This window comes from Penicillium citrinum, assembly GCF_028827155.1.
Source record: "Penicillium citrinum strain IBT 23319 chromosome Unknown utg000009l:1.0-4274883.0:1.0-4276374.0, whole genome shotgun sequence".
Taxonomy (NCBI): domain Eukaryota; kingdom Fungi; phylum Ascomycota; class Eurotiomycetes; order Eurotiales; family Aspergillaceae; genus Penicillium; species Penicillium citrinum.
In genome coordinates, this window is record NW_026622694.1 from 3,789,059 (window position 1) to 3,808,592 (window position 19,534).

At 46.4% G+C, this 19,534-nt stretch overlaps 7 protein-coding genes across 7 annotated transcripts; 2 read left to right on the plus strand and 5 right to left on the minus strand.

Annotated features, from left to right (window-relative positions):
- Positions 1–2,559: 2,559 nt before the first annotated feature.
- Positions 2,560–4,420, plus strand: N7469_010890 (URC4/urg3 family protein; the record flags this gene model as incomplete). The annotated part of the gene is made up of 4 exons (XM_056649795.1): positions 2,560–2,895; positions 3,097–3,586; positions 3,680–4,275; positions 4,337–4,420. The coding sequence occupies 4 exons, from the start codon at positions 2,560–2,562 to the stop codon at positions 4,418–4,420; spliced, it is 1,506 nt and encodes a 501-aa protein (XP_056496926.1).
- An 886-nt stretch (positions 4,421–5,306) lies between these two features.
- On the plus strand, positions 5,307–6,390 carry N7469_010891 (Rag GTPase GTR1; the record flags this gene model as incomplete). The annotated part of the gene is made up of 2 exons (XM_056649796.1): positions 5,307–5,500; positions 5,577–6,390. 2 exons carry the CDS (start codon positions 5,307–5,309, stop codon positions 6,388–6,390), a joined length of 1,008 nt encoding a protein of 335 aa, XP_056496927.1.
- An 877-nt stretch (positions 6,391–7,267) lies between these two features.
- On the minus strand, positions 7,268–9,103 carry N7469_010892 (glycoside hydrolase family 71 protein; the record flags this gene model as incomplete). Its single annotated transcript, XM_056649797.1, has 2 exons — positions 7,268–8,958; positions 9,055–9,103. 2 exons carry the CDS (start codon positions 9,101–9,103, stop codon positions 7,268–7,270), a joined length of 1,740 nt encoding a protein of 579 aa, XP_056496928.1.
- A 1,856-nt stretch (positions 9,104–10,959) lies between these two features.
- Positions 10,960–12,754, minus strand: N7469_010893 (AP-1 complex subunit mu; the record flags this gene model as incomplete). The annotated part of the gene is made up of 6 exons (XM_056649798.1): positions 10,960–11,040; positions 11,100–11,471; positions 11,532–12,021; positions 12,089–12,318; positions 12,472–12,600; positions 12,716–12,754. The coding sequence occupies 6 exons, from the start codon at positions 12,752–12,754 to the stop codon at positions 10,960–10,962; spliced, it is 1,341 nt and encodes a 446-aa protein (XP_056496929.1).
- Positions 12,755–13,564: 810 nt separating this feature from the next.
- Positions 13,565–14,450, minus strand: N7469_010894 (mitochondrial 54S ribosomal protein mL57; the record flags this gene model as incomplete). The annotated part of the gene is made up of 3 exons (XM_056649799.1): positions 13,565–13,720; positions 13,795–14,027; positions 14,090–14,450. 3 exons carry the CDS (start codon positions 14,448–14,450, stop codon positions 13,565–13,567), a joined length of 750 nt encoding a protein of 249 aa, XP_056496930.1.
- A 1,843-nt stretch (positions 14,451–16,293) lies between these two features.
- On the minus strand, positions 16,294–16,479 carry N7469_010895 (uncharacterized protein; the record flags this gene model as incomplete). Its single annotated transcript, XM_056649800.1, has 1 exon — positions 16,294–16,479. The coding sequence occupies one exon, from the start codon at positions 16,477–16,479 to the stop codon at positions 16,294–16,296; it is 186 nt and encodes a 61-aa protein (XP_056496931.1).
- Positions 16,480–18,092: 1,613 nt separating this feature from the next.
- N7469_010896 (uncharacterized protein) lies at positions 18,093–18,863 on the minus strand (the record flags this gene model as incomplete). The annotated part of the gene is made up of 3 exons (XM_056649801.1): positions 18,093–18,528; positions 18,664–18,751; positions 18,824–18,863. 3 exons carry the CDS (start codon positions 18,861–18,863, stop codon positions 18,093–18,095), a joined length of 564 nt encoding a protein of 187 aa, XP_056496932.1.
- Between the last annotated feature and the right edge of the window lie 671 nt (positions 18,864–19,534).

Genomic DNA, 19,534 nt, shown 5'->3' on the forward strand with positions numbered 1-19,534 from the left:
GGGGAGCGCGGGTGACGTCGCGAACGCGTCGGTCATGTGACCTGTAAACTGGGGGAAGATTTAATTACATATACATACACAGTACAGACAATGGTTTGTACAATCAATCAATCACTAACTAATTAATCAATTGATCAAGGGATTCTGGAGGAAGTGTCAGAATCTTGGATGCGATTGAGTATACGGATTGAACTGTGGAGCTGATTATGGGAATTGAGACAAATGCATTTTGTGATGTGCTCTGACTGGCTGAAAAACACCAAGCATTGCGATGCATGATGTCTAGGGTTAGCGGAGACGTCTTACTCCATATAAGCTATACTAGCTATAGCTATCTCGACCCAATTGAGATCACGACCGTCCTGGGCTCGTGTTCTTACAGACCACGGAGTACTCCGTGCAGGCTTATTCTGACATCATGGTAAATGAAAGTCCAGACCCAAGTGTACGAGAGACATTCCTAATGATCTCCGTGTAACTTAGATGGGAACAGTGTAGATAGTGGTAAGTACATTGTACGGAGTAGTAGACTAGTTTAGTGTCCTCTGTACATGAGCGACCTTCCTAATCTGTTCGGTCCCAGCCCTCTTCCTGTTTCTCCGGAGCATTCCGCCAACACAACCTTGTTGGAATAAATAATAAATAATGTTAGGGTTAGGTTGACGGAGTACTCGGTAGCAGGTGTTTAATTTTCTAGAGTCTCGTCAAGAGAACCATTCCCGGTAAGAAAAGGGTCGTATTCGCCCAAGTTCCGAGGGCCCATTAGAGTTAGAAAGTAAAGCGTCGAGTCCAGACAAAAATTGAAACTCCACTGTCCGAGGGCGGGAGCGCGGGTAGAGAGGCAGGGAAGCCATTGACGTAGGGTATAGTATTAGTTAAGCAAAACATACAGTAGACTAGCTATCTAGCGAGTCTATGTTACAGATGTTTGTACAAATATTCAAAAGAATACTCTTTATATCAGAAATGGTATGTACCTTGTATATGACAACGAATAACCGAATAACCCGAAGTATAACAGAATTAGCAAAATAAACAAACGAAAAATAAGTGAAAATGAAAAAGAAAAAAAAAAAGAACAAATCACAGGGGATCGTAAGGACAGCAAATGACAGGAGGATATCCACGTTGTGGATCCAAGCTGCACGCGGTTCTCTCCGTCGGGAGAGATGAGGGCCTCCCACCGAACCGTGCATTCCCACCGACAGGGGCTTGGAAATTGGATTTTCATTTCCCGTTACTAGCCTTAACGGCGGGCTAGATGAGTCTATTGACTGTTGTTCATTTATTTATTTAGTTAGTTAGTTAGTTATGAGTTAGTAATAGTTAGATATGTAGAGAATACTTTTGGTTTCTATAGACTCTACGTGGTAGAGACTAGCATAGTTAGTAACTAGTAACTAGTAACTAACTACCGTTAACTACTACACTATGTACTATGTAGTTCATAGTTCACTAGTAGTCAACATATGCTGTATCATGCACTGCATATGTATGTATATGTGTATACTATACCATAGTGCTGCAGACTGCAGCACCCTACTAGGGTATACAGTAGGCTCGACTGGAGATTGGTTTGTTTGTAATGTATAAATAACTAACTACTAACTGGTACATGTACATACTATGTATGTACTCTGGTAAAGCGGGAAACGGAAAAGTTAGAACTCCGCTGGACTGCTCGGGTAGAAAGGAGCCGCGCGGTAACAAACCTTTGTCAATGTGAGACAGGTGGGCCTGTCATGTACAGAATTATACAGCAAAGTAGGAGAGTCGACAGTGTAAAGGAAGTAGATAAGAGTAGAGTAGAGAAGAGAATGTAAGAGAAGTTGGTGATGTGTACATTATTCTGAATATCATTTCGGAGTACACCTACCAAGTGTAAACTATACCGATACTAACTATAACTATAATAGTCAAATACATGACCCTTGCAGATGCTAGTGCTGACTGGGGAATTCCGCCGTGGATCGTACACATTTTCATTAATCCGTGACTATCTACTCTCATCCGTGGTTCGACTGAAGATCCCATCTCATCTACTAAGTATCTCATCTCATACCTTTAAGTTACCCTCTTCCACTATGTACATACATAGTATGTATCGAGAGCTCAAGCTCCCCTTCCCCACTTCTGACCTTTTTCCTTTCAGGGGTTTCCCCTTCAACCTCTTTTCTTCTCTTCCTTCTATCTTGATTCTATCTCATCATCTCTCCTCTCTCTCTTCCTCCCACTCACCACATCTTCCAAATCAATCCCACCCCACTTCATCCACTTCCAACAGCCGACCTAGATCCAAACCAGCCCCGACCGCCCCGCCTATGAGGCTACGCCTTAAAAAAAAAAATACCATTGCACTAAATCCAATCAATCCATTCCCAAAAATTTCACATCTAATCCAATCCAATTCTACGCCCCAATTTTGATCCTCTTCACCATCGACCACCCTCAACTTCTTAACTTACACTCACTACCTCATGCTGGGCGCGTAACAGCCATTGTGTTTCCTATATCAATCACCTCTTTCTCCACTCGGCCTCCCGGGATCAACCCTGCGCAATGGGCCTCTTCAAGCGCAACTCCAAGACTTCTGTCCATAGTGACAAGGATGAGCAAGACTCCTTTGTCTCCGTCAATTCCGCTCGCACTTCCAATACTTCCCTCAGATCTCCCGGTTACAAAGGCAGTGGTTTACCCGCCTCCATCCCTGAAATGCCCATCGCCAGACCCCCGGACCCAGCCCTGGACCCCGCCGCCTATCTACGCAGCATTCATGCCGTTCGAGATCGTGCTACCCTCGTCCTCAACAAAGCAAAGAATAACCAACTAAATCATTTCGATGTTGATCTATCTAAATTTCAGGCCACTGCCTCTTACGTGGTTTCTATTATCAAGGTAATTATTTATTTCTTACTATTGCACTCAAACACAAAACAAAACTTCTCACGCCCCCTTAAATTGCCTCCCCCCTCTCGGAGAAACCTTGGAACCACTATGTACCACACTTAACTGTTTTGACTCCTGGTTCTGTTTATTTTGTTTTGTTTCTTTCATGTGATTCCTCAATCAGCCCATTTGCTAACTAATTCTCGATAGCGTGATTATGCTCCGGAGTATGAAAATATCCCGCCTCATGGCCGGTGGCAACATTTCGACGTGGGTGGTCGTCCACGCATTAACCAACTGCTCCAATCTTGGCCAAGTCAGATTGACGTCCAAGAGCGGACCCGTCGGTTGATCGATCTATTTGTGGTGTCCGTGCTACTCGATGCGGGCGCAGGGACCAAATGGTCTTATCGATCAAAAGAGTCCGGCAAAATCTACTCTCGAAGTGAAGGTCTGGCTGTCGCTAGTTTGGAGATGTTTAAGTCCGGCCTTTTCAGTAGCGACCCGACCGAGCCATGCCAAGTTGATGGGGCCGGCTTGCAAAGGGTTACGGTGGAGAAATTGGCAAAGGGGATGCAACACTCCGATCAAAATCCCTTGGCTGGAATTGAAGGCCGCGCCGGTCTTTTGGTGCGTTTGGCAGATGCTCTAAACAATCAGGATTTCTTCGGTGTCGATGCTCGACCAGGAAATATGCTCGGTAAGTCTATACAACAAAGAAGCTCAGGCTCAGCTGGAGCATAATCTTCTTTCTCAGCAAGCTAATTATAGTAATTCTTTTTTTTTTGTCTAGACTACTTGCTCGGTCATCCCTCAACTCTCGCCTCTTCTGTACCTATTGTTCCCATCACAACCCTGTGGACTGTCCTCATGGATGGCTTCTCTTCAATTTGGCCTCCTTCTCGCACCCAGATCGATGGTGTATCAATCGGCGACGCCTGGGAATGCTCCGATTTGCCAAAATCCCCACCTGCACAGACGTGGGAAAGCATCATTCCATTCCACAAGCTCACCCAATGGCTGTGCTACTCCATCATGGTCCCCATGTCTAAATTAATGCACATTCACTTCGCCGGCAGTGATCTCTTGACCGGACTTCCCGAGTACCGCAATGGCGGTCTACTCATCGATATGGGACTGCTAAGCCTGAAGGAAGAGGATATGGAGCGCGGTATTCAAGCTTTCAAAGAAAATGCGCAAATCAAGGGCCAACCGAACATGGAAGTGGTACCTCTCTTTTCAACTGACGACGATGTGATTGTGGAATGGCGGGCCGCGACGGTGGGCTTTTTGGATGAGCTGCTCGACGAAGTAAATAAGCAGCTTGGGCTTACTGGGTCAGAGGATCAGCTTACGCTAGCTCAGATGCTCGAGGCTGGTTCTTGGAAGGTTCGCACTACTTCTCTTCTACTCTGATATATCACTTCTAACATTGTTTTTTTTTTCCCAGGGTGGTCGTGAAATCGCCGAGGTGTCCAGACCCAACACGAAAGAGCCTCCCATTATGATTCGCTCCGACGGCACAGTCTTCTAATGCCCTAATATGCATGAGTTTAATGGATGATTGGATATCTGACCAGCCCGATGGCACATCTTATCTTTGTTTTCTTGGGTCGGTGCTGGTCCTTATGAATTGTTGACGACCTTGAGCTTCTCATCATTGGCCTCTTCGCCTTTTCCCCTTTCCGTTATCTTCTACTTCTTTTTTCACTTCTTGCGACTGAGGCTTTTTGCATCTTGTGCTTTTCTGCACACATCTGCATTTTTTACCCCCGTATACCACTTTTTACCATACATATTTGATAGCCAGATATTTACAAACTTCCCCGCTTCTTTTGGCTCATCCCACGAGTCCACGACTATACCATTCTATCAACTGAACTCAGTCTTCCTGATGCATTGCAACTTATGTCGTAAGATGTTGCCTCGGCTCAGTGCGGGCTCTCCCGTTGGCGGATTCAAACCATGGATGTCCACGTTGCCTTTTTCTAAAATTTAAACCTCCCATGGGCGATTTAAGCTTATTCTCGAGTTTGTTAAATCATTACCCGAGAATACAATACTCACGCACACATATAAATCTTGACCTTTAAGCATTAACTCGGGGACTACTCGGGGACTGTCTTTGCTCCCTCCCAACCATTCCGTCATTCCATATCACATGACACTCGGGCCAAGGTTGATCCGTCCCAGTCTCTCCGCATCTCACTGGAGCTGCCCTTCTCCTCTCCCCGCTCTTGTTATCGTCAATTCCTCGAGGGGATTCCGACGCTGTGTTCTTTTCACTCCGACATAATATACAGACTCTCCTCTATCTTTTGCAACCTGGCCAGCTCCCTGGATCATCTTTTTCAACAACCAGAGTGACCCCCGCTCTTGCGGGGCATCCGATCAACAGCAACCGTTAGAAGATCGACGCCATGGACGCCCGCAAAAAGAAGAGAAAGGTTCTGTTGATGGGCAAGAGTGGCTCGGGAAAGTCATCTATGCGTTCAATCATCTTCAGTAATTATGTTGCCAAGGATGTTAGGCGACTCGGTGCCACCATTGATGTGGAACATAGTCATGTCAAGTTTATGGGGAATCTCACACTCAATCTTTGGGATTGTGGAGGGTAAGTAATCTCGTCCAATCTCCGAACATAGGTCTGGGGTCTTGTAAAAATAACCGATTGCGTGACACCAAAACAGACAAGATGCCTTTATGGAAACCTATCTCGCATCTCAGCGCGGCAACATCTTCTCCGACGTCGCAGTCCTAATCTATGTCTTCGATATTGAATCTCGCGAAGTCGATCGTGATATGGATACTTATAATGCTATTATTGAAGCACTCCGCGAATTCAGCCCAAATGCCTACGTGTTCTGTCTGGTACACAAGATGGATCTCATTCAAGGCGAGCATCGACAGCGAATATACGAAGAGCGCTCGGCTCTGATCCGCTCCCGCTCTGAAGGATTTCGTGTCGACACTTTTGGCAGTAGCATATGGGATCAATCGTTGTACAAGGCATGGGCCGGCATTGTTCATAAGCTCATTCCAAACTTAACGGTCATCGAACGATTCCTTTCCGCGTTCGCGAAGAAGATCGACGCCGAAGAGGTCATCCTGTTCGAACGATCCACCTTCTTGACCGTGACCTCTGTAACTTCAGAGATAGGAGACTTGAACCCGATTTTTGACCGCCATGAACGTCTATCAAATATTATGAAGGCATTCAAACATTGCGCAGCCCGCAATACAAGTACAACTCCTGCATCCGCCGGCTTCGTCGTCATGCACACGAAAACCCCACAATTCAACATCTTCCTTGGCAGATTCACCGACAACACATACATCTTCCTCGTTGTACCACCCGGCGAAGCAGCATATAATTGCGCTGTACTGAATACCATGCTTGCACGAGAGGGATTCTCCAAAGCAGCCTCCGCCGGACGAACAGATGGATTCCCGCTCCCACCGCCCGAAACACCGGACGATAGCACGACTAATGGGTCTACATAACCCCGATATTCCTAGTTGTATAGATTAGGTTTGTAATGTCTCGTTCTAGCGTTTGTCGTGTATAGCTGGCATTCTGCCCGGGGGGGGTTTCAATTGGGTCTGTCAAGAAAAAGTTTTCCACGGGCGCTGTGTGCGGCGTTGCGGTATGAATTTAAGATTTTTGCATTTCGATTCCTGTTTCTTTTCTCTTCTTTTCTTTTGATCTTCATCTTGCTTTGTTCCCTGTATTTGTCTGGTCTTTATACTTGGTGAGAATCGAGATACCCTATGGCATTTTTTATTTCGTTTGCTTGATTGTCATAGATATTAAATGTCCTAGTAATAGGTATTATTGTATCGAGTATATGAATAGTATTCAAGAAGCAGCAGGTTCCATTTACACCAAGTTGGTGTAAAAAATTGACGAGAATGTTGCTTGTAAGTACAACTGCGTCCACGGAGTACCTTTACAAACCGGTTTGTATAAGTCTCGATTCAACCTAAGACGAGATTAGAACCATCGATCCGTCGATATCACTGACACTTTGCATATAGCACTTCATAGACATGGAGGTCTGAATTGGGATACTCGACTCGTGAAATAAATACTCTTCGTGCAATAGTAGGAGCTAGACCAGGACCCTCTCATTCATAGCCGGATATTGAAAAACATTTGATGTTTCAATGGTTGATTCCATGAAAGCAGCAGCATACAAACAATCATAGTATTGCACTAGTACTAGATTAGTGCAAAAGACCAGCAAGATTTGAAACTTCAGGGATTAATGTACGAGTTCGTATGTCCATGATTCTTAAGAGATTATGAGAAATTCCTGTTATATTATTAGAAAACCAAACCATAACCCTAAACTTTGACCTAGGTCTGAATAGTCTTATCTTATATTAATAAACCATCTTGCCGGACCCATACACTCAATGCAATATAAACCCCAAAAAAGAGTGCCCAGGAGCTTAAACTGAAGTATAGATCCCCGGTCTTCGTCCCTCCATTAGCATGCGTGCACACCGAGCTCTGTGTAGCTTGACTCCTACCTCCCTTGCAGGTGGGAGTAGCTGATTTATGCCCGTGGCTTGTTTCTGAAGAGTTGCAATATTTTTGAGGACAGAACCCATAATAACAACCGAAGGAACACAGACCCTCATAGCTATCGTCGCCATTTCGTGGTGTCCCTTTATCCTTTGTTGCCTTTGGTTTATCCTTTGCTGCGCCCATGGCCGTACAATAGCATGTATCAAGTGGACAATAGCCATATTTGCAGGAAAAATGACAAAGTTCTGAGAAGTTCGAGCTCCCCAATCCCTCAATGCAGACTTGTTTGGTTAATGGAAGATCTGGGGATACAGCCGATATACTTTTCTTTGAAGTCTGGTTTCCAACCCAGGCATTGTAATTTGCGAATTTATCAGTGCAAGTCGTTGTAAGAGCACGACCTTTGAAAGTGATCACGTCGGTTTTCTCGCGTGAGATGGTAATAATTGGCTCCCCGAGATGTTTGCGGTCATATGCAAAGCTCCCATGGTAAATGCCTACCCCGTCATATGGCTCTTTGTCCCAATGGACACTCTTCGCGGAATTGTCCATGTCCACTTTCACAGAAGCATTGGAACCGAGTAAAGCCGAGAAGAAGATCTTGTCTTCCAGCCAGGTATCGCTCTTTTCAATTGCGCGCACATTCATTGCCGTGTCTGTTGTATTTCCTCCTGAGCAAGCATCTCTAGGTTGAAGTCGATACCATACAACCAAGCTTTCTTCTGTGATTGAAGCCGTCCCATTTTTGTACAAGTCAATCACGAATGGAAGCTGGACTCTCCATCCATCATGTGGCATATTCCGGGCATAGTTGTATGGTGCCTTGCCAGCCGTGAATACTCCATATCCTTTCTCGTTTAGAGGTCCAATATAATGAGACTCCCCATAATCATTCCAAGAGATAATCTCTACCCACTCCGGCTCAAGGAATCCAACTTCTACCCAACGGTCGTACCATAAATTATCTCCATGGAACGCCCAATTCTTGTCATAATGAGGCATATTGGTATAAAACCATGGCGAAGCAGGCATCATGTATGGTTTATTTGCCTCCTTTAATCGATTCATATATGATACATCAGCAAACGTATCCATTCGACCATCTGAAGGCCAAGCTTCCCAAGAAAATAACCCATCTGCAACACCATCCGCCAACTCCAGTGCAGTCTTCGCCCCAACAGATGACCAATCGGGCACGAAGAAGCAACGCGTTACATTCTTGATATCGACCCAATCTTGTGCATTTCCAGAGCCTTCAAATGTTGATGCGAAGGGTCGATCATTGTATTGATAGTATGCTGTGCTGGAAGAGAAGTTTTGCAAGAGACTTGTTACAGCTGCCTGGGGCCAGGATCCATTACCGGCGTAGTCGAAGGAGAAAAAGAGGTGGAAATTTAAAGCTTCGGCTGCCTTGAAAGCATTTGCTACGGATCTTTCGTTGGATTCAACCCCGTATGCCATGTTAAGGGCGAATGCATCGATGTGGGCTTCTTGGGCATGAGAGACCTCATTCCTCCAGTCGGATAGTTCATATAGTCCTGTATTTGCAGTCTGTGAGATTGTAGGTATTAGCTATTGCTAAATCTGTATGCTGGTATTTGAATCACAGTTTGTAGTTGCTGGGATAATATTACCATAAAGTGGGCAAAGACTGCCTTGGCAGAAGTCGTTGATGTCAGCCATAATAATCGAAGCAATATTATCCAAACCCTTGCCAGTGACAGGTGAAATCCTGTCAAATCCATTCTAGATTCAGCATAGAGTCTCTTCTGGTTTGAGTGTCAAGTCTTTGTGTCTGGAACAAATGCCTCTGGGATTTATCAGTAGGATTTAGAATGCGATTCTAGATATGAAAGCAATTTCAAATAGGATCAATAAAGAGTTTCAAAGCACGACTACTATAGAGTAAACAATTATCAGTATATAACTGGACTACAATACCACACCAGTAACACCGACTTCCATCGGAAGCATTCGAGTTATATCGAAACACAAAATCTCCGGACAGATCCGAAGCAAGAGGATGTAATGCAGACATCCGGATTCGTGGGGACTATTCCCTTGATAGATGGTTCACAAGGGAAAGAGGAGTGCATGTTTTTTGAACGTACTTTCATAAACCTCATTCGCTCCCCGAGTGGTTCGTGATGATTCGTGCCCGGGAGGATACTGCTCCCTATGTTTAGTTCCGAAATGTGGATCGTTGCATTAGGCTCGTGCCTCTGGTTGTTCAACGGAAGTAATTTGGGTACATCGGGATGTATATAGACACTTCTGTTAACAGTCTTGGTTGGACAGGATGCGATGGAAAGATATCTAAGACAAAACGCCTACATATGATAAAGGAATGATTGCTTGTCTGAGAACTGATTATAGCATTCCTAGGGCATGTCAAAACGCAGAATTATCTGGTTATCATTGTACGCTTTGATGAACTGTTGAAAAAGGAGTATATTGGGATGCTTCTTGCTAGTCTTCCTCGTCATTCAGTACAATATCTCCTCATGTGTATGCTTGATAAGATAGCCGTAACGAAAGTCGTATAACCACTGACGAGGTCCAAGCAATCGCAAAGAGAACTTGAAAGCAGCCATCCCGAGACAATCAACATCGTGAACCTTCCATTTATCGTTTTCGTGCAACGTACAACCTTTTGAGTTGTAGTTCAAGCTTGAGCGTGTTAAAGATGTCTGCGTCACATACCAAGTACCATTATGTGATACAAAGGTAAACGTAGTGGAAGGTCTGGGGGAGAATAGGACAAAGCACAGTCTCAGTTCTGATGCTCATTCCATTCTGAGTTCAGTGTCTGGATTTACTTCGGACTCTTCTCGCTTGTTCGTCTTTTCACAGCATTGCGAGAGCCAACGTTTGAACTTTCGTGACTTGGTTCTTCTTGGCTTCTGTAGATAGAGTGGTACTTTGGTAAACCGTTTGTATAGTTCCTTAGCAGAGCTGGCACAGGACTCGGAAGGTCAGCTTGAAATTGGCATTCTATACGTTTTACAAGTTTATCGTGGTATACCGCGGTTAGGTCTTTCACCTACTTGAATGTCCAGGCGTAGCAGCGAGTCGGATATTAACAACCTGGAAGCCTTAGATACTTGAGCTCCACGATAACAATTTCAGTTGTAACAGATGGCCACCGGCACTAGCATCGTGCTATGGATAATACTAACATTGGTTAATAGAATATTGACCTGACCTTGACCTTGTAATATAGAGATATCGGTCCATTGGCCTGGAGTTGGTACTGACAATCCGACTGCTTGATTACGATACCCATGGTTTGATTAAGAATGAGCAACGTGCCAAGAAACACTCAAAAATTCAAAGCACATCTATTTTAGTCACATCACATCCAATTCAAGTAACAGATACAGGGTGAACAGGACGGACAAGCACATCAGGGTTGTATTATCTATCGGACCGGCCGTCCACAACAAGGACACATAAAGTTGAGGGGAAATGGGAGGGAGGTGTAGTGTGGAATGGAAAGAAAAAGGCTGTACAAATCACTCATGTAAATCAAGAACTCCTTATTGCACGTCCGGCATACGGACGGCAATGTCGCCGGACTGTGTGATATAGCGAACCCAAGGGAGGGAGGGATATTGCAGCTGCTCGTTGGTAAGTCAAGTGTTCATATAGTTAGGCGATTCCAGGTGATGCAACATACCTTAGGCTCAGTGATCTTCAAGTACCGTACTTGGATACCACTGGTCGTGAAGTAAGGGATCTCAAATTTGACATTGATGGGTCGTTTGGATTTGCCTGCACCAGCACCACCCATGCTACCTCCAAATCCGCCAGTCATACCACCACCGTGCTCATCATCACCCTTCACGGACGGCAGACCCAGCTCCGCCCTCATGAGGAATTCCTTGCCACCGCCGAATTGCTTGATCTTCCAGATGATTGCTGATTTCTCAGGAGCGTAGTGTACAGTTCCGATGTTGGTACGGAATCTGGGGGAATCTGCGTCCTCGGGCACGGGAACAAGGATCTCGACGTTGTTCGCGGTACTTCGGCGTTTGAACTGTGCTTTGGCCTGTCATACGAAAATGTTTAATATAGATGAATCTCTCATCGAAAGATTTAGAGGGCTCACCTTGAGCATATACTCGATTCGCGACCCGGAGTGCGATTCCACCAGGCACTCGACCCAAATCAGTGGCTTTACTTGCGTATTCAGACGGTAGCTCATTAGCTCGAATTCACCGTCTGGTGGAATGAAGCTGATCGTCCGGTCATTCTCGAACCGTGAAAGTCGCACACACTGGTGGAACTTGACATCTTCCATTTCGACAGCCTTTCCTCGAGTCGCACGACCTGTCGACTCGAACATCGCTTTGTCGTTCAGTCCCAATCGCAGCTCGGGCATTCCACTGAGATAGCACTTCATTTTAACGGCACCCAAGATCTCGGATCGCAAAACATTTCCGTTTGCCGATACCAGTAGGTTGAGAGATTCGACCACATCCAGGAAAACCTCGTTCTTGCGATAACGAATGCCTTCGCTTCGCCAAGATACAGCATTAGTGACGGCAATGGGCGGCCGAGCTTGCACCTCGAGTTTGTGTGATTCTTGGGTAATGTATCTACAGCACCAGATCAGTTAGCACCCGAATCTCTAGCGAAAATCAAGGGCGGTCGTCCTTTGCTTACTCTTGTAAGATCTTGCTTTCTGTAGTCTGTGGGTAACCGAAGTCCATCATTTCATCCAGTAACTCGTAGATGATAACAAAATTGTCGCGGATACTCTCCTCCTCTAGTACCTTGAAATATTCGGTGAATACTTCCACAAGCTTGTGGAGAAACAGGAGGATCTCGGTAGCATTTGTGTTTCTCTTTGTCAAGGCGAGGATGTAAAGGTTGCTGTGGCGGATATATAGATACTGACATAATAGATACCATTGTTAGCAGGTGATGTACGCGAGCAAACAGAAAAAAGTGATCTTAAGTTCGTGGAAGACTAAAGCCTTGGGAGCACAACACTGTGCGGAGTGTAGAGGGGCGAGTATCAGGGGGGGGGAAGGTAGGAAACGCACATTGACTCCTTCGTGTGAGAAGCAAGGAGGTACTGCGGAGCTTTCTTCTTCGGCCTCGCTGAGTAGGATAGGAAATTGCTCGACGGCGGACATGGGGATATCACCACGGTAGTTACGGGCCAAAAGGGTCTATCGATAAATTAGCCATGCAACACACACACGCACACACACACCCATTAGCCAGGACAAAGCTCAGAGCTCAGGCAGGTGATCATTTTGTCCAATTGATGGCGATGTAGCGTACCTTGCCCTTCAGGTCGAGGAAGAAGAGAGCCGACGCCATGGTGGATCAATGTTGGGTTTTGATGAAAGGTGTCAGGTCAGATATGCGCGGTCGATGTGTGAGAGGTGAGGAGTAGGCGGTGAGTGGGAAACTGAGCACAATGGAATGTCAACAGAGGGAGAGAAATGAGCGAGACACTCCCTATTGCAGCATGATCGAAAGCAGAAGAGTAAATCGTGGAGGGGGAAATGGAGATGGCGAGTCGGAATGGCAGTTGAAGCTGAAGGGGAAACACCCAAGTCGCCCGCAGTGGAGAATCGATATCAGACTATTCCAAAAGTGGCTAGCGCCAACTCGCCGAAATGGTTTTTCTTCGCAGTCGCTCTTTCCTTCTTTCTTTCTTTCCTCAACGCCCTCAATTAGACAGTGCAAGGCAGTACTTGCAGTCAGCTGACATTCTGTCAGTTTGACTGTTAGCCTTTAATTACTTTACTTGCGATACAGAGGTAGCGGAGACTAGGCATCTTTAAATAGAGGGATCCATAAGAGCTGGCCGTGTATTGTGCTCTGTTACGCGGGCGGTGTCAGAGGAGCCGTACATTTCTCTTAATAGAAACAAGAATTGAAATTAAATCATTTGAGTGTTGTGTGGTATTTGGTCAAGAATATAAGTAATAAAGAATAATACATCCTCCTCTAGTAGTAGTACATATACAAGTGGTTCCCTTCTCAAGGACACCTTCACTCTACCCTGTCCGGCGGGCAGAGTAAAATTTGGGGGAAAAGAAAAAAATCTCAAAATGAAATCAAGAAACGCCGTGGAAATGCTTCGGAGGGCTTTTCCAGCTCCCAAACCCAAGAAAACAGTCTTTATAGGACCGTCTTAAATCCTAGAGGCTCCAGTATCCGCTCTTGAGCCACCTTGTTCGCGATATGTCCACCCTTTTCGAGCGAGATGGCGCCAATCACAGAGTACAGAGTCTGTGCCAGGACCAGCTCGATGCCGGACTCGTGCAGATTTTCGGGCTATTAAAGATAGAAAAAGTGAGATTAGTTTGAATCCGTTGAAAGCAGAGCTCATCATAGATTAGTTTTCATACTAGCCGAGGGTTCCAGCGGATAATCTTCTCAGTCTCATAGGTTCTCGCCAGCTCTGCCAGCTTTTTTCGGTCCGTCAGGGCATTCTTAGTGCGAGGGGAGAGGTTCTGCAATCCATTCAAAGCTGGGTGAGAGAAAGGCTCGCGGTCATGCGCATCGCGTGAAGAGGAGGAGGATGTCGCGGTAGAGTTCTGCACCAACGCAAGAGAGGCCTGCAGTTGCACAATTTGTTTCCCTGCAAATCTCACGTAAGTGAACCGTTCAAACTCGGAATGTTCCATCAGATCAATTGCATACCCAAAAAGGCCAAGCGGTCGTTAAAGCCTCGGCGTCCTTGATCAAAACTCTTGTGTGTGACTGCCAACCACTTCACCTCGTCGGAGAGCATTTTGTCGCCATCCTGGCCCAGGAGGCGGGTATAGAACTTATCGAGTAGAGCGGGATCAGAGTTCACATGGAACTTAGGGCCCTGCGCATTGTTGTGAAGACTGAAGGGCGCCTTGGTACGCGGAGGAGTGTAAGACCATCGGGGCTCCTTTGACTCGGCGGTTGGGATGGTGGCATAAGTGCGGCAGGGAAGGAGAGTCGAGACAGGGCGGGGAACAGACCGCACAGCACGAGCAGACCTGACCGCTCGAATGGACAGATTCAAAGCCATGGCGAGATGTTTGGTTATTGCTTGGACGGCGAGAGTAGATGGCTGTTCCGAGGCGGCGTTTGGGAAAGTTTTCGGCGGTGTGGATTTTGCCGCCTTCCTCCGTTGTTTACACATCAGATCTGTTGTTCTGCGAGTACTTCGAGCAGTAGTTCAGTTCAAGCAAAAATCTCATACGTATATAAGTGATTGCTTGAATTGTCATGGGCTATCAATATTCAATTGGGCAAATTGCCTAGGGTATATTCACCGCTGCTCGTGGAAATTTCAATCCTATCTCTCAACCTGCTTCTTCATGAAACAGGGTACATAACATATGCGCCGCTTGGGTGCTGACAGCCTACCAGAAGTCTCATGGGTAGGCTATTACTGGCTGCGGGAATCATATACTTGACATCAGGCGCTATCATGCCTCGGTGCAGGTATGATTGAACTAACATCTTGACTCACATCATCTGACGCAGTCTGCAAGCATATCTAGCGGTCAAGTGGATGATTTCTGCTTCATCGAGTTGAATTGACACATGCCGCAGCCTAAAGGCCCGAGCCCTGAGCATCTGAGAGCCGTGCTGCGCCCGCAAGGCCTCTTCCATGTTCACAATGGGAATTTTTGGCGGACTTGTGTGATTTTATCAGAAGTATGGCACCACCGTTGAATCCGACGCTGGACGCGTGATCCATGGCGGAACTCGAGGACCAATGACCGCTTTCATGATGCTCATGTTGCTATTACTGAGATTTGGAGCAGGGAAATGAATGCACTTAGCAGCGTCGTTCTTTGGATAGAATCACTACTTCGTATCGCCCAAATGTTGGTATTATATGGTCAGCAACGGGTTTTGCTCCCAGGGTACTAACTGGCGTCGCTAATTAAGCAGCATCAGGCTCTACTATGAACTGTACCCTCCTACTGCTCACGCCAATGATCCGAAAGGGAGTCATGGGTAGATTACCCTAGCTCCATGACTGGATACACAAACAATGCTTGAGGCAGGTGGGTCTTCGGGCCTTAAGCGTGGCCCAACGGCCAGCACCCAGGTGTCCAACCGCTGCCGAGAAATGACCCAATATACGAAGAGAGCGGGATCCTAGATGGTCTGCTAAACAAGTCCAGGAGAATATTCGTTGGGCTTCTACAAAATCGCCCCTAGCACTGACTGGGATTTTCTGCGGACTAGAAGCTTCCCAGAGTCTTCGGCCGAGCTATCAGGTTGAACAAGATTCCATACCGCGAATGCACGGCCGATTTCATGACTGCTTGATGTCGCCAGCGGATATTGGCGGCTGGGAGCTGTCGATACGACGGTGGTTGGTTCCCAGGCCCTTGTTTCCCGCTGTTGGACGGGCTGCAGAAAACGGCCCGCGGTGCGAGGCTACACCTGGCCACCCCCTTAGTGGAAGACTTCATCTAGAAGCCTCCTGAATGAGGAGGGGAAGGTGGGAGACTTGCATTGTGGCACCACGGGAAGTGCAAGGTAATCCACGTGTGCTGATCTCCGACTTTGTTTGCGTCTTCCGGGATTCTATGTATATGGATGTTTCGGCTCTTGGGGGTATTGGAAGCTCGAGGTTATCTGTATCACCTGACAAACAGTAGGATGACTCCCGTGTGTCAGTTATAATTCAATTGTTTGAACAACTTTGTACGAGTTGATATAGACAATCCCTAAGAGAACTCCTTAGTTAGGCTCCGCTGTATTTCCAAAAAAGATTCTTTGGAGAAGTAGCAATTGCTTGTAAGAGGCTAAGAGTAGATGAACAAGTTTGCACTTAGAAAGAATCTTCACCATGGCATACTAATAGGTTCTCTTTCTTCAAGTTCCGGCACGATCAACCTGATCAGCGGTTAGTAGCCGCCACGGTACTGTAGGATCGCATCGGGGAAAAAGACAAATGACCCAACGATACGCTTCCCTTCCATCGCGAAAACGATCGCTGCAAGAAGCCGCAAACTCACAGCCCAGACCGCTGGTGTCACTCCACAGAAAGTCTTCTGCTTGCCGTTGGGTCTGGGGAAAGCGATTTCAGCCATTGACGCCAGGAAAAATACTACTTCAGCCACTATCTGACAAGTAGTAAAATTCAGCTTCAGACGAACCATCTCGTATGTTACAGGTACCACCTAGTAGGGTCTACATATCTGAAAGGAATGAGTACTTCAAGAAGTGTTCAGATATACAAATTGAGCCCTCTGGCTCTAATCGATTCAAGTTGGTATTCGGGTTGGGCTAGCCTCTTACAAAAGTGGTCAAAGATATAGCGGGTGTGACTACGTGCCGTCAACGGTTTATACATCAAGTTCTGTTCCGTCGGGCCCTTGCAGGCTGCAACTCAGAATATTGTTGAATCTGTGCACCTGGGAGGCCACTTCTAGTATGCCCTCGCCCCAGAAGCCTTGGTTCTATTCCCTTTCAGGGCTGTATATCTTGTCTTCACTATTCTCAATAGGGACAGCCGACGGGAGAGCGGTGTACTACTTACTGGAGGGAGGGGTGTGATTTCTCGATGGCTTGATCTTCTTCGGACTATTAAATAGAGGGATTGTCCTGGCGGAAGATTCTGTTTATCTTCAAGTCAAAAAATCAGTTTTCTCTGACTTTTGTGCACTCGTCTCTCTACCTTTGTTGAAAGTCAATATATACTACGACTCCTCTGAACCTCCAACCTACCACTATCGATATTATATTTTCAACAGTCTTTCTGTCAAAGAGCTGAATATGACTTTATACAACAGAACCATGGTCAATTCTTGGCATTTTTTACCTTTAATCCAAGAAGTTTATTCCTTGACGAACTTGAGCGAGATGCCATCGAGTAATCACTCCGTGCAAGATCCACCTTCTCCACGTCCATTTCCTCCCAACCCACCACCAAGTCCCGCTTAGAGGGACAACGTTCGTATTTTGTTTTTGTTTTTGTTTTTGCTTTTTATACGGCGTTGAGGAAGAATCAGGTATAGGTGAGTCTCACATTCAATTGTCAATCACAAGTGTTGGATCGTAACAATGTTAACTGACCAGTATATACCTCCTAGACCACGATGACCATGGATATACAATTCTACCCGCCCACTATTACGAGTATGAGTGATGATCAACGCCAAGCACGTTAAGCTATCGTCGTGGAGGCGAGGAAGAATAGGAAAACTGCATAGCTACAAAAGGACATAAGAGGGTGCTGGTCAACGTATCAATTTTGTTCATCTACATGTTGCAATGGGAGTCCCCGGGTTAGGGCTAGCGAACGGCCCTGAAGCTGCCCAGTATATCAAATCGATTATACTGATACCAAAACATGCGAAATTCTGAAAACAAACAAAACCACACAAGTGTAGCTTAATGTCTTTTTACAATTACTTTATGTTGGATACATGACCTGGGTAAGCTGAAGGGTTTTGGTATATGTGGAATTTCTCCAAATGTATCATGCCCAAAGGTTAAAGTAATTTGATTGACCAGTTGAGTCAAAGATGCTTACCCCATTTCAGATCAGGAAGAAAGTGTACATAGAAAGAAAATTCACGCCTTTTGAGCTCGCGCTTCGCAACTAGACTTTGACGTTCAACGTATAATTTGCTCGACCAAAAAAAAGAAAAAAAAGGGAGTCACTTTAATAACACAAGGAAAATTGAGAGGTATGTGGGAATCAGATGAAGGCAAGGGCGAGAGCGCTGGCAACGCTCAGGCCAATAACAGTCCAGCCAGACTTGATGATGGCAGAGTTGGTGAGACCGCGGCCCAGATCCCAAGTCAGATGGCGGAGACCGTTCAGGGAGTGGTAAGTGAAAGGAAGGGCCAGGATGGACTTGAGAGCGACCTTGGCGGCGACAGGAAGAGCACCCATGGCGGCAACCATGGAGGCAGACTCAAGGTGCCAGCCAAAAGCGGGCGAGAAGAGATAAGCAGTAGCCCACAGATAGAGAGGGCCGGACAGGATGACGCCGGTGATACGGTGCAAGGAGGATCCAATCCAACCGATCTGGGGCTTGTAGATAGCCAGATGGGGGGAGACAGGACGGTTCAGACGCTGCTTGGCGAGGATCTGGGTTGGGTCCTCAGTGTTGGAGGCGGTGGTAGCGGGTCTAGGAGGCAATGTCAGTTTTCATGATTGATCACGGATGACGTCGACTGTTGATTGCTGCTGCTGCGGGGGTGACAATTTCCGGGGAGAAATTTTGAAATAGTCGATGGGTTGTTTGTCGCGAATATTCACTGACCTCGACTGGAGACCCTTTCCAAGAGCCATAGCGGCCGGGGAGGCGCGCATCATAGACCACTGCATGGAGAGTGGCTGCTGGACGGCAACTGTGGAATCGAGGGAGACATTGTCAGCGCGATTCATCTAGAGGCGACTAAAAATGATAGAGCAGTACATACGCCGTCGCAGCGACTGCTGGGCAACCTTCTGAGAGAACATGGTGGGTTGGTGAAGTCAAGGTTGCTTTCGCTGGAGAAGAAGAGAAACCTCGGGTAGGACTGGCCCTTTCCGATCGTTCGCGATGCCGGCTGTCCGTCAAGGTCACGGGACCACGGACCGGTAGCCAATCACGGGTGTGGTATTTGCAGCTGCGGGAAGATCCTTCTTCCGGACCACATGATATCACATGACCGTGTAGGATGGTCACGTGGCTCGCTTGTTATGACTTTCGTTCGAAATTGAACCCACTTAGCTCTTTTCTTTTCTTCACGAGCCTCCGCTCACGACGGTGTACCCCTTCGGGGGCATGAAGTCGTCGTGTTTAGCACCCTTTGGTTTCGGCATTCTGTCGCGACTGATTTGGGACTTTCGAGGTTCGCAGAAGGACTTCCCGTCGTTAATCGCCCATTCCCTCTGTCCATGAGCCGGATGGGTTTCATATCAGGGTTACATATCAATTAGACTATCGATGTTTGTTTCTTAATTTATAATCAATGAAGACCCTTATCTTGTCTATAAACCAAATCTTGTGTCATTGAAACCGTACTCTGTAGTACCTAGTCAGTCATCGCGAATTTCTATTCTGGTACATCTGAATATTTTGGCTGGCCTGAGGCGGTAGTCACATGAAGAAAATGGCCAGGCACACCGTAAAGCAGGGGAAGCAATTT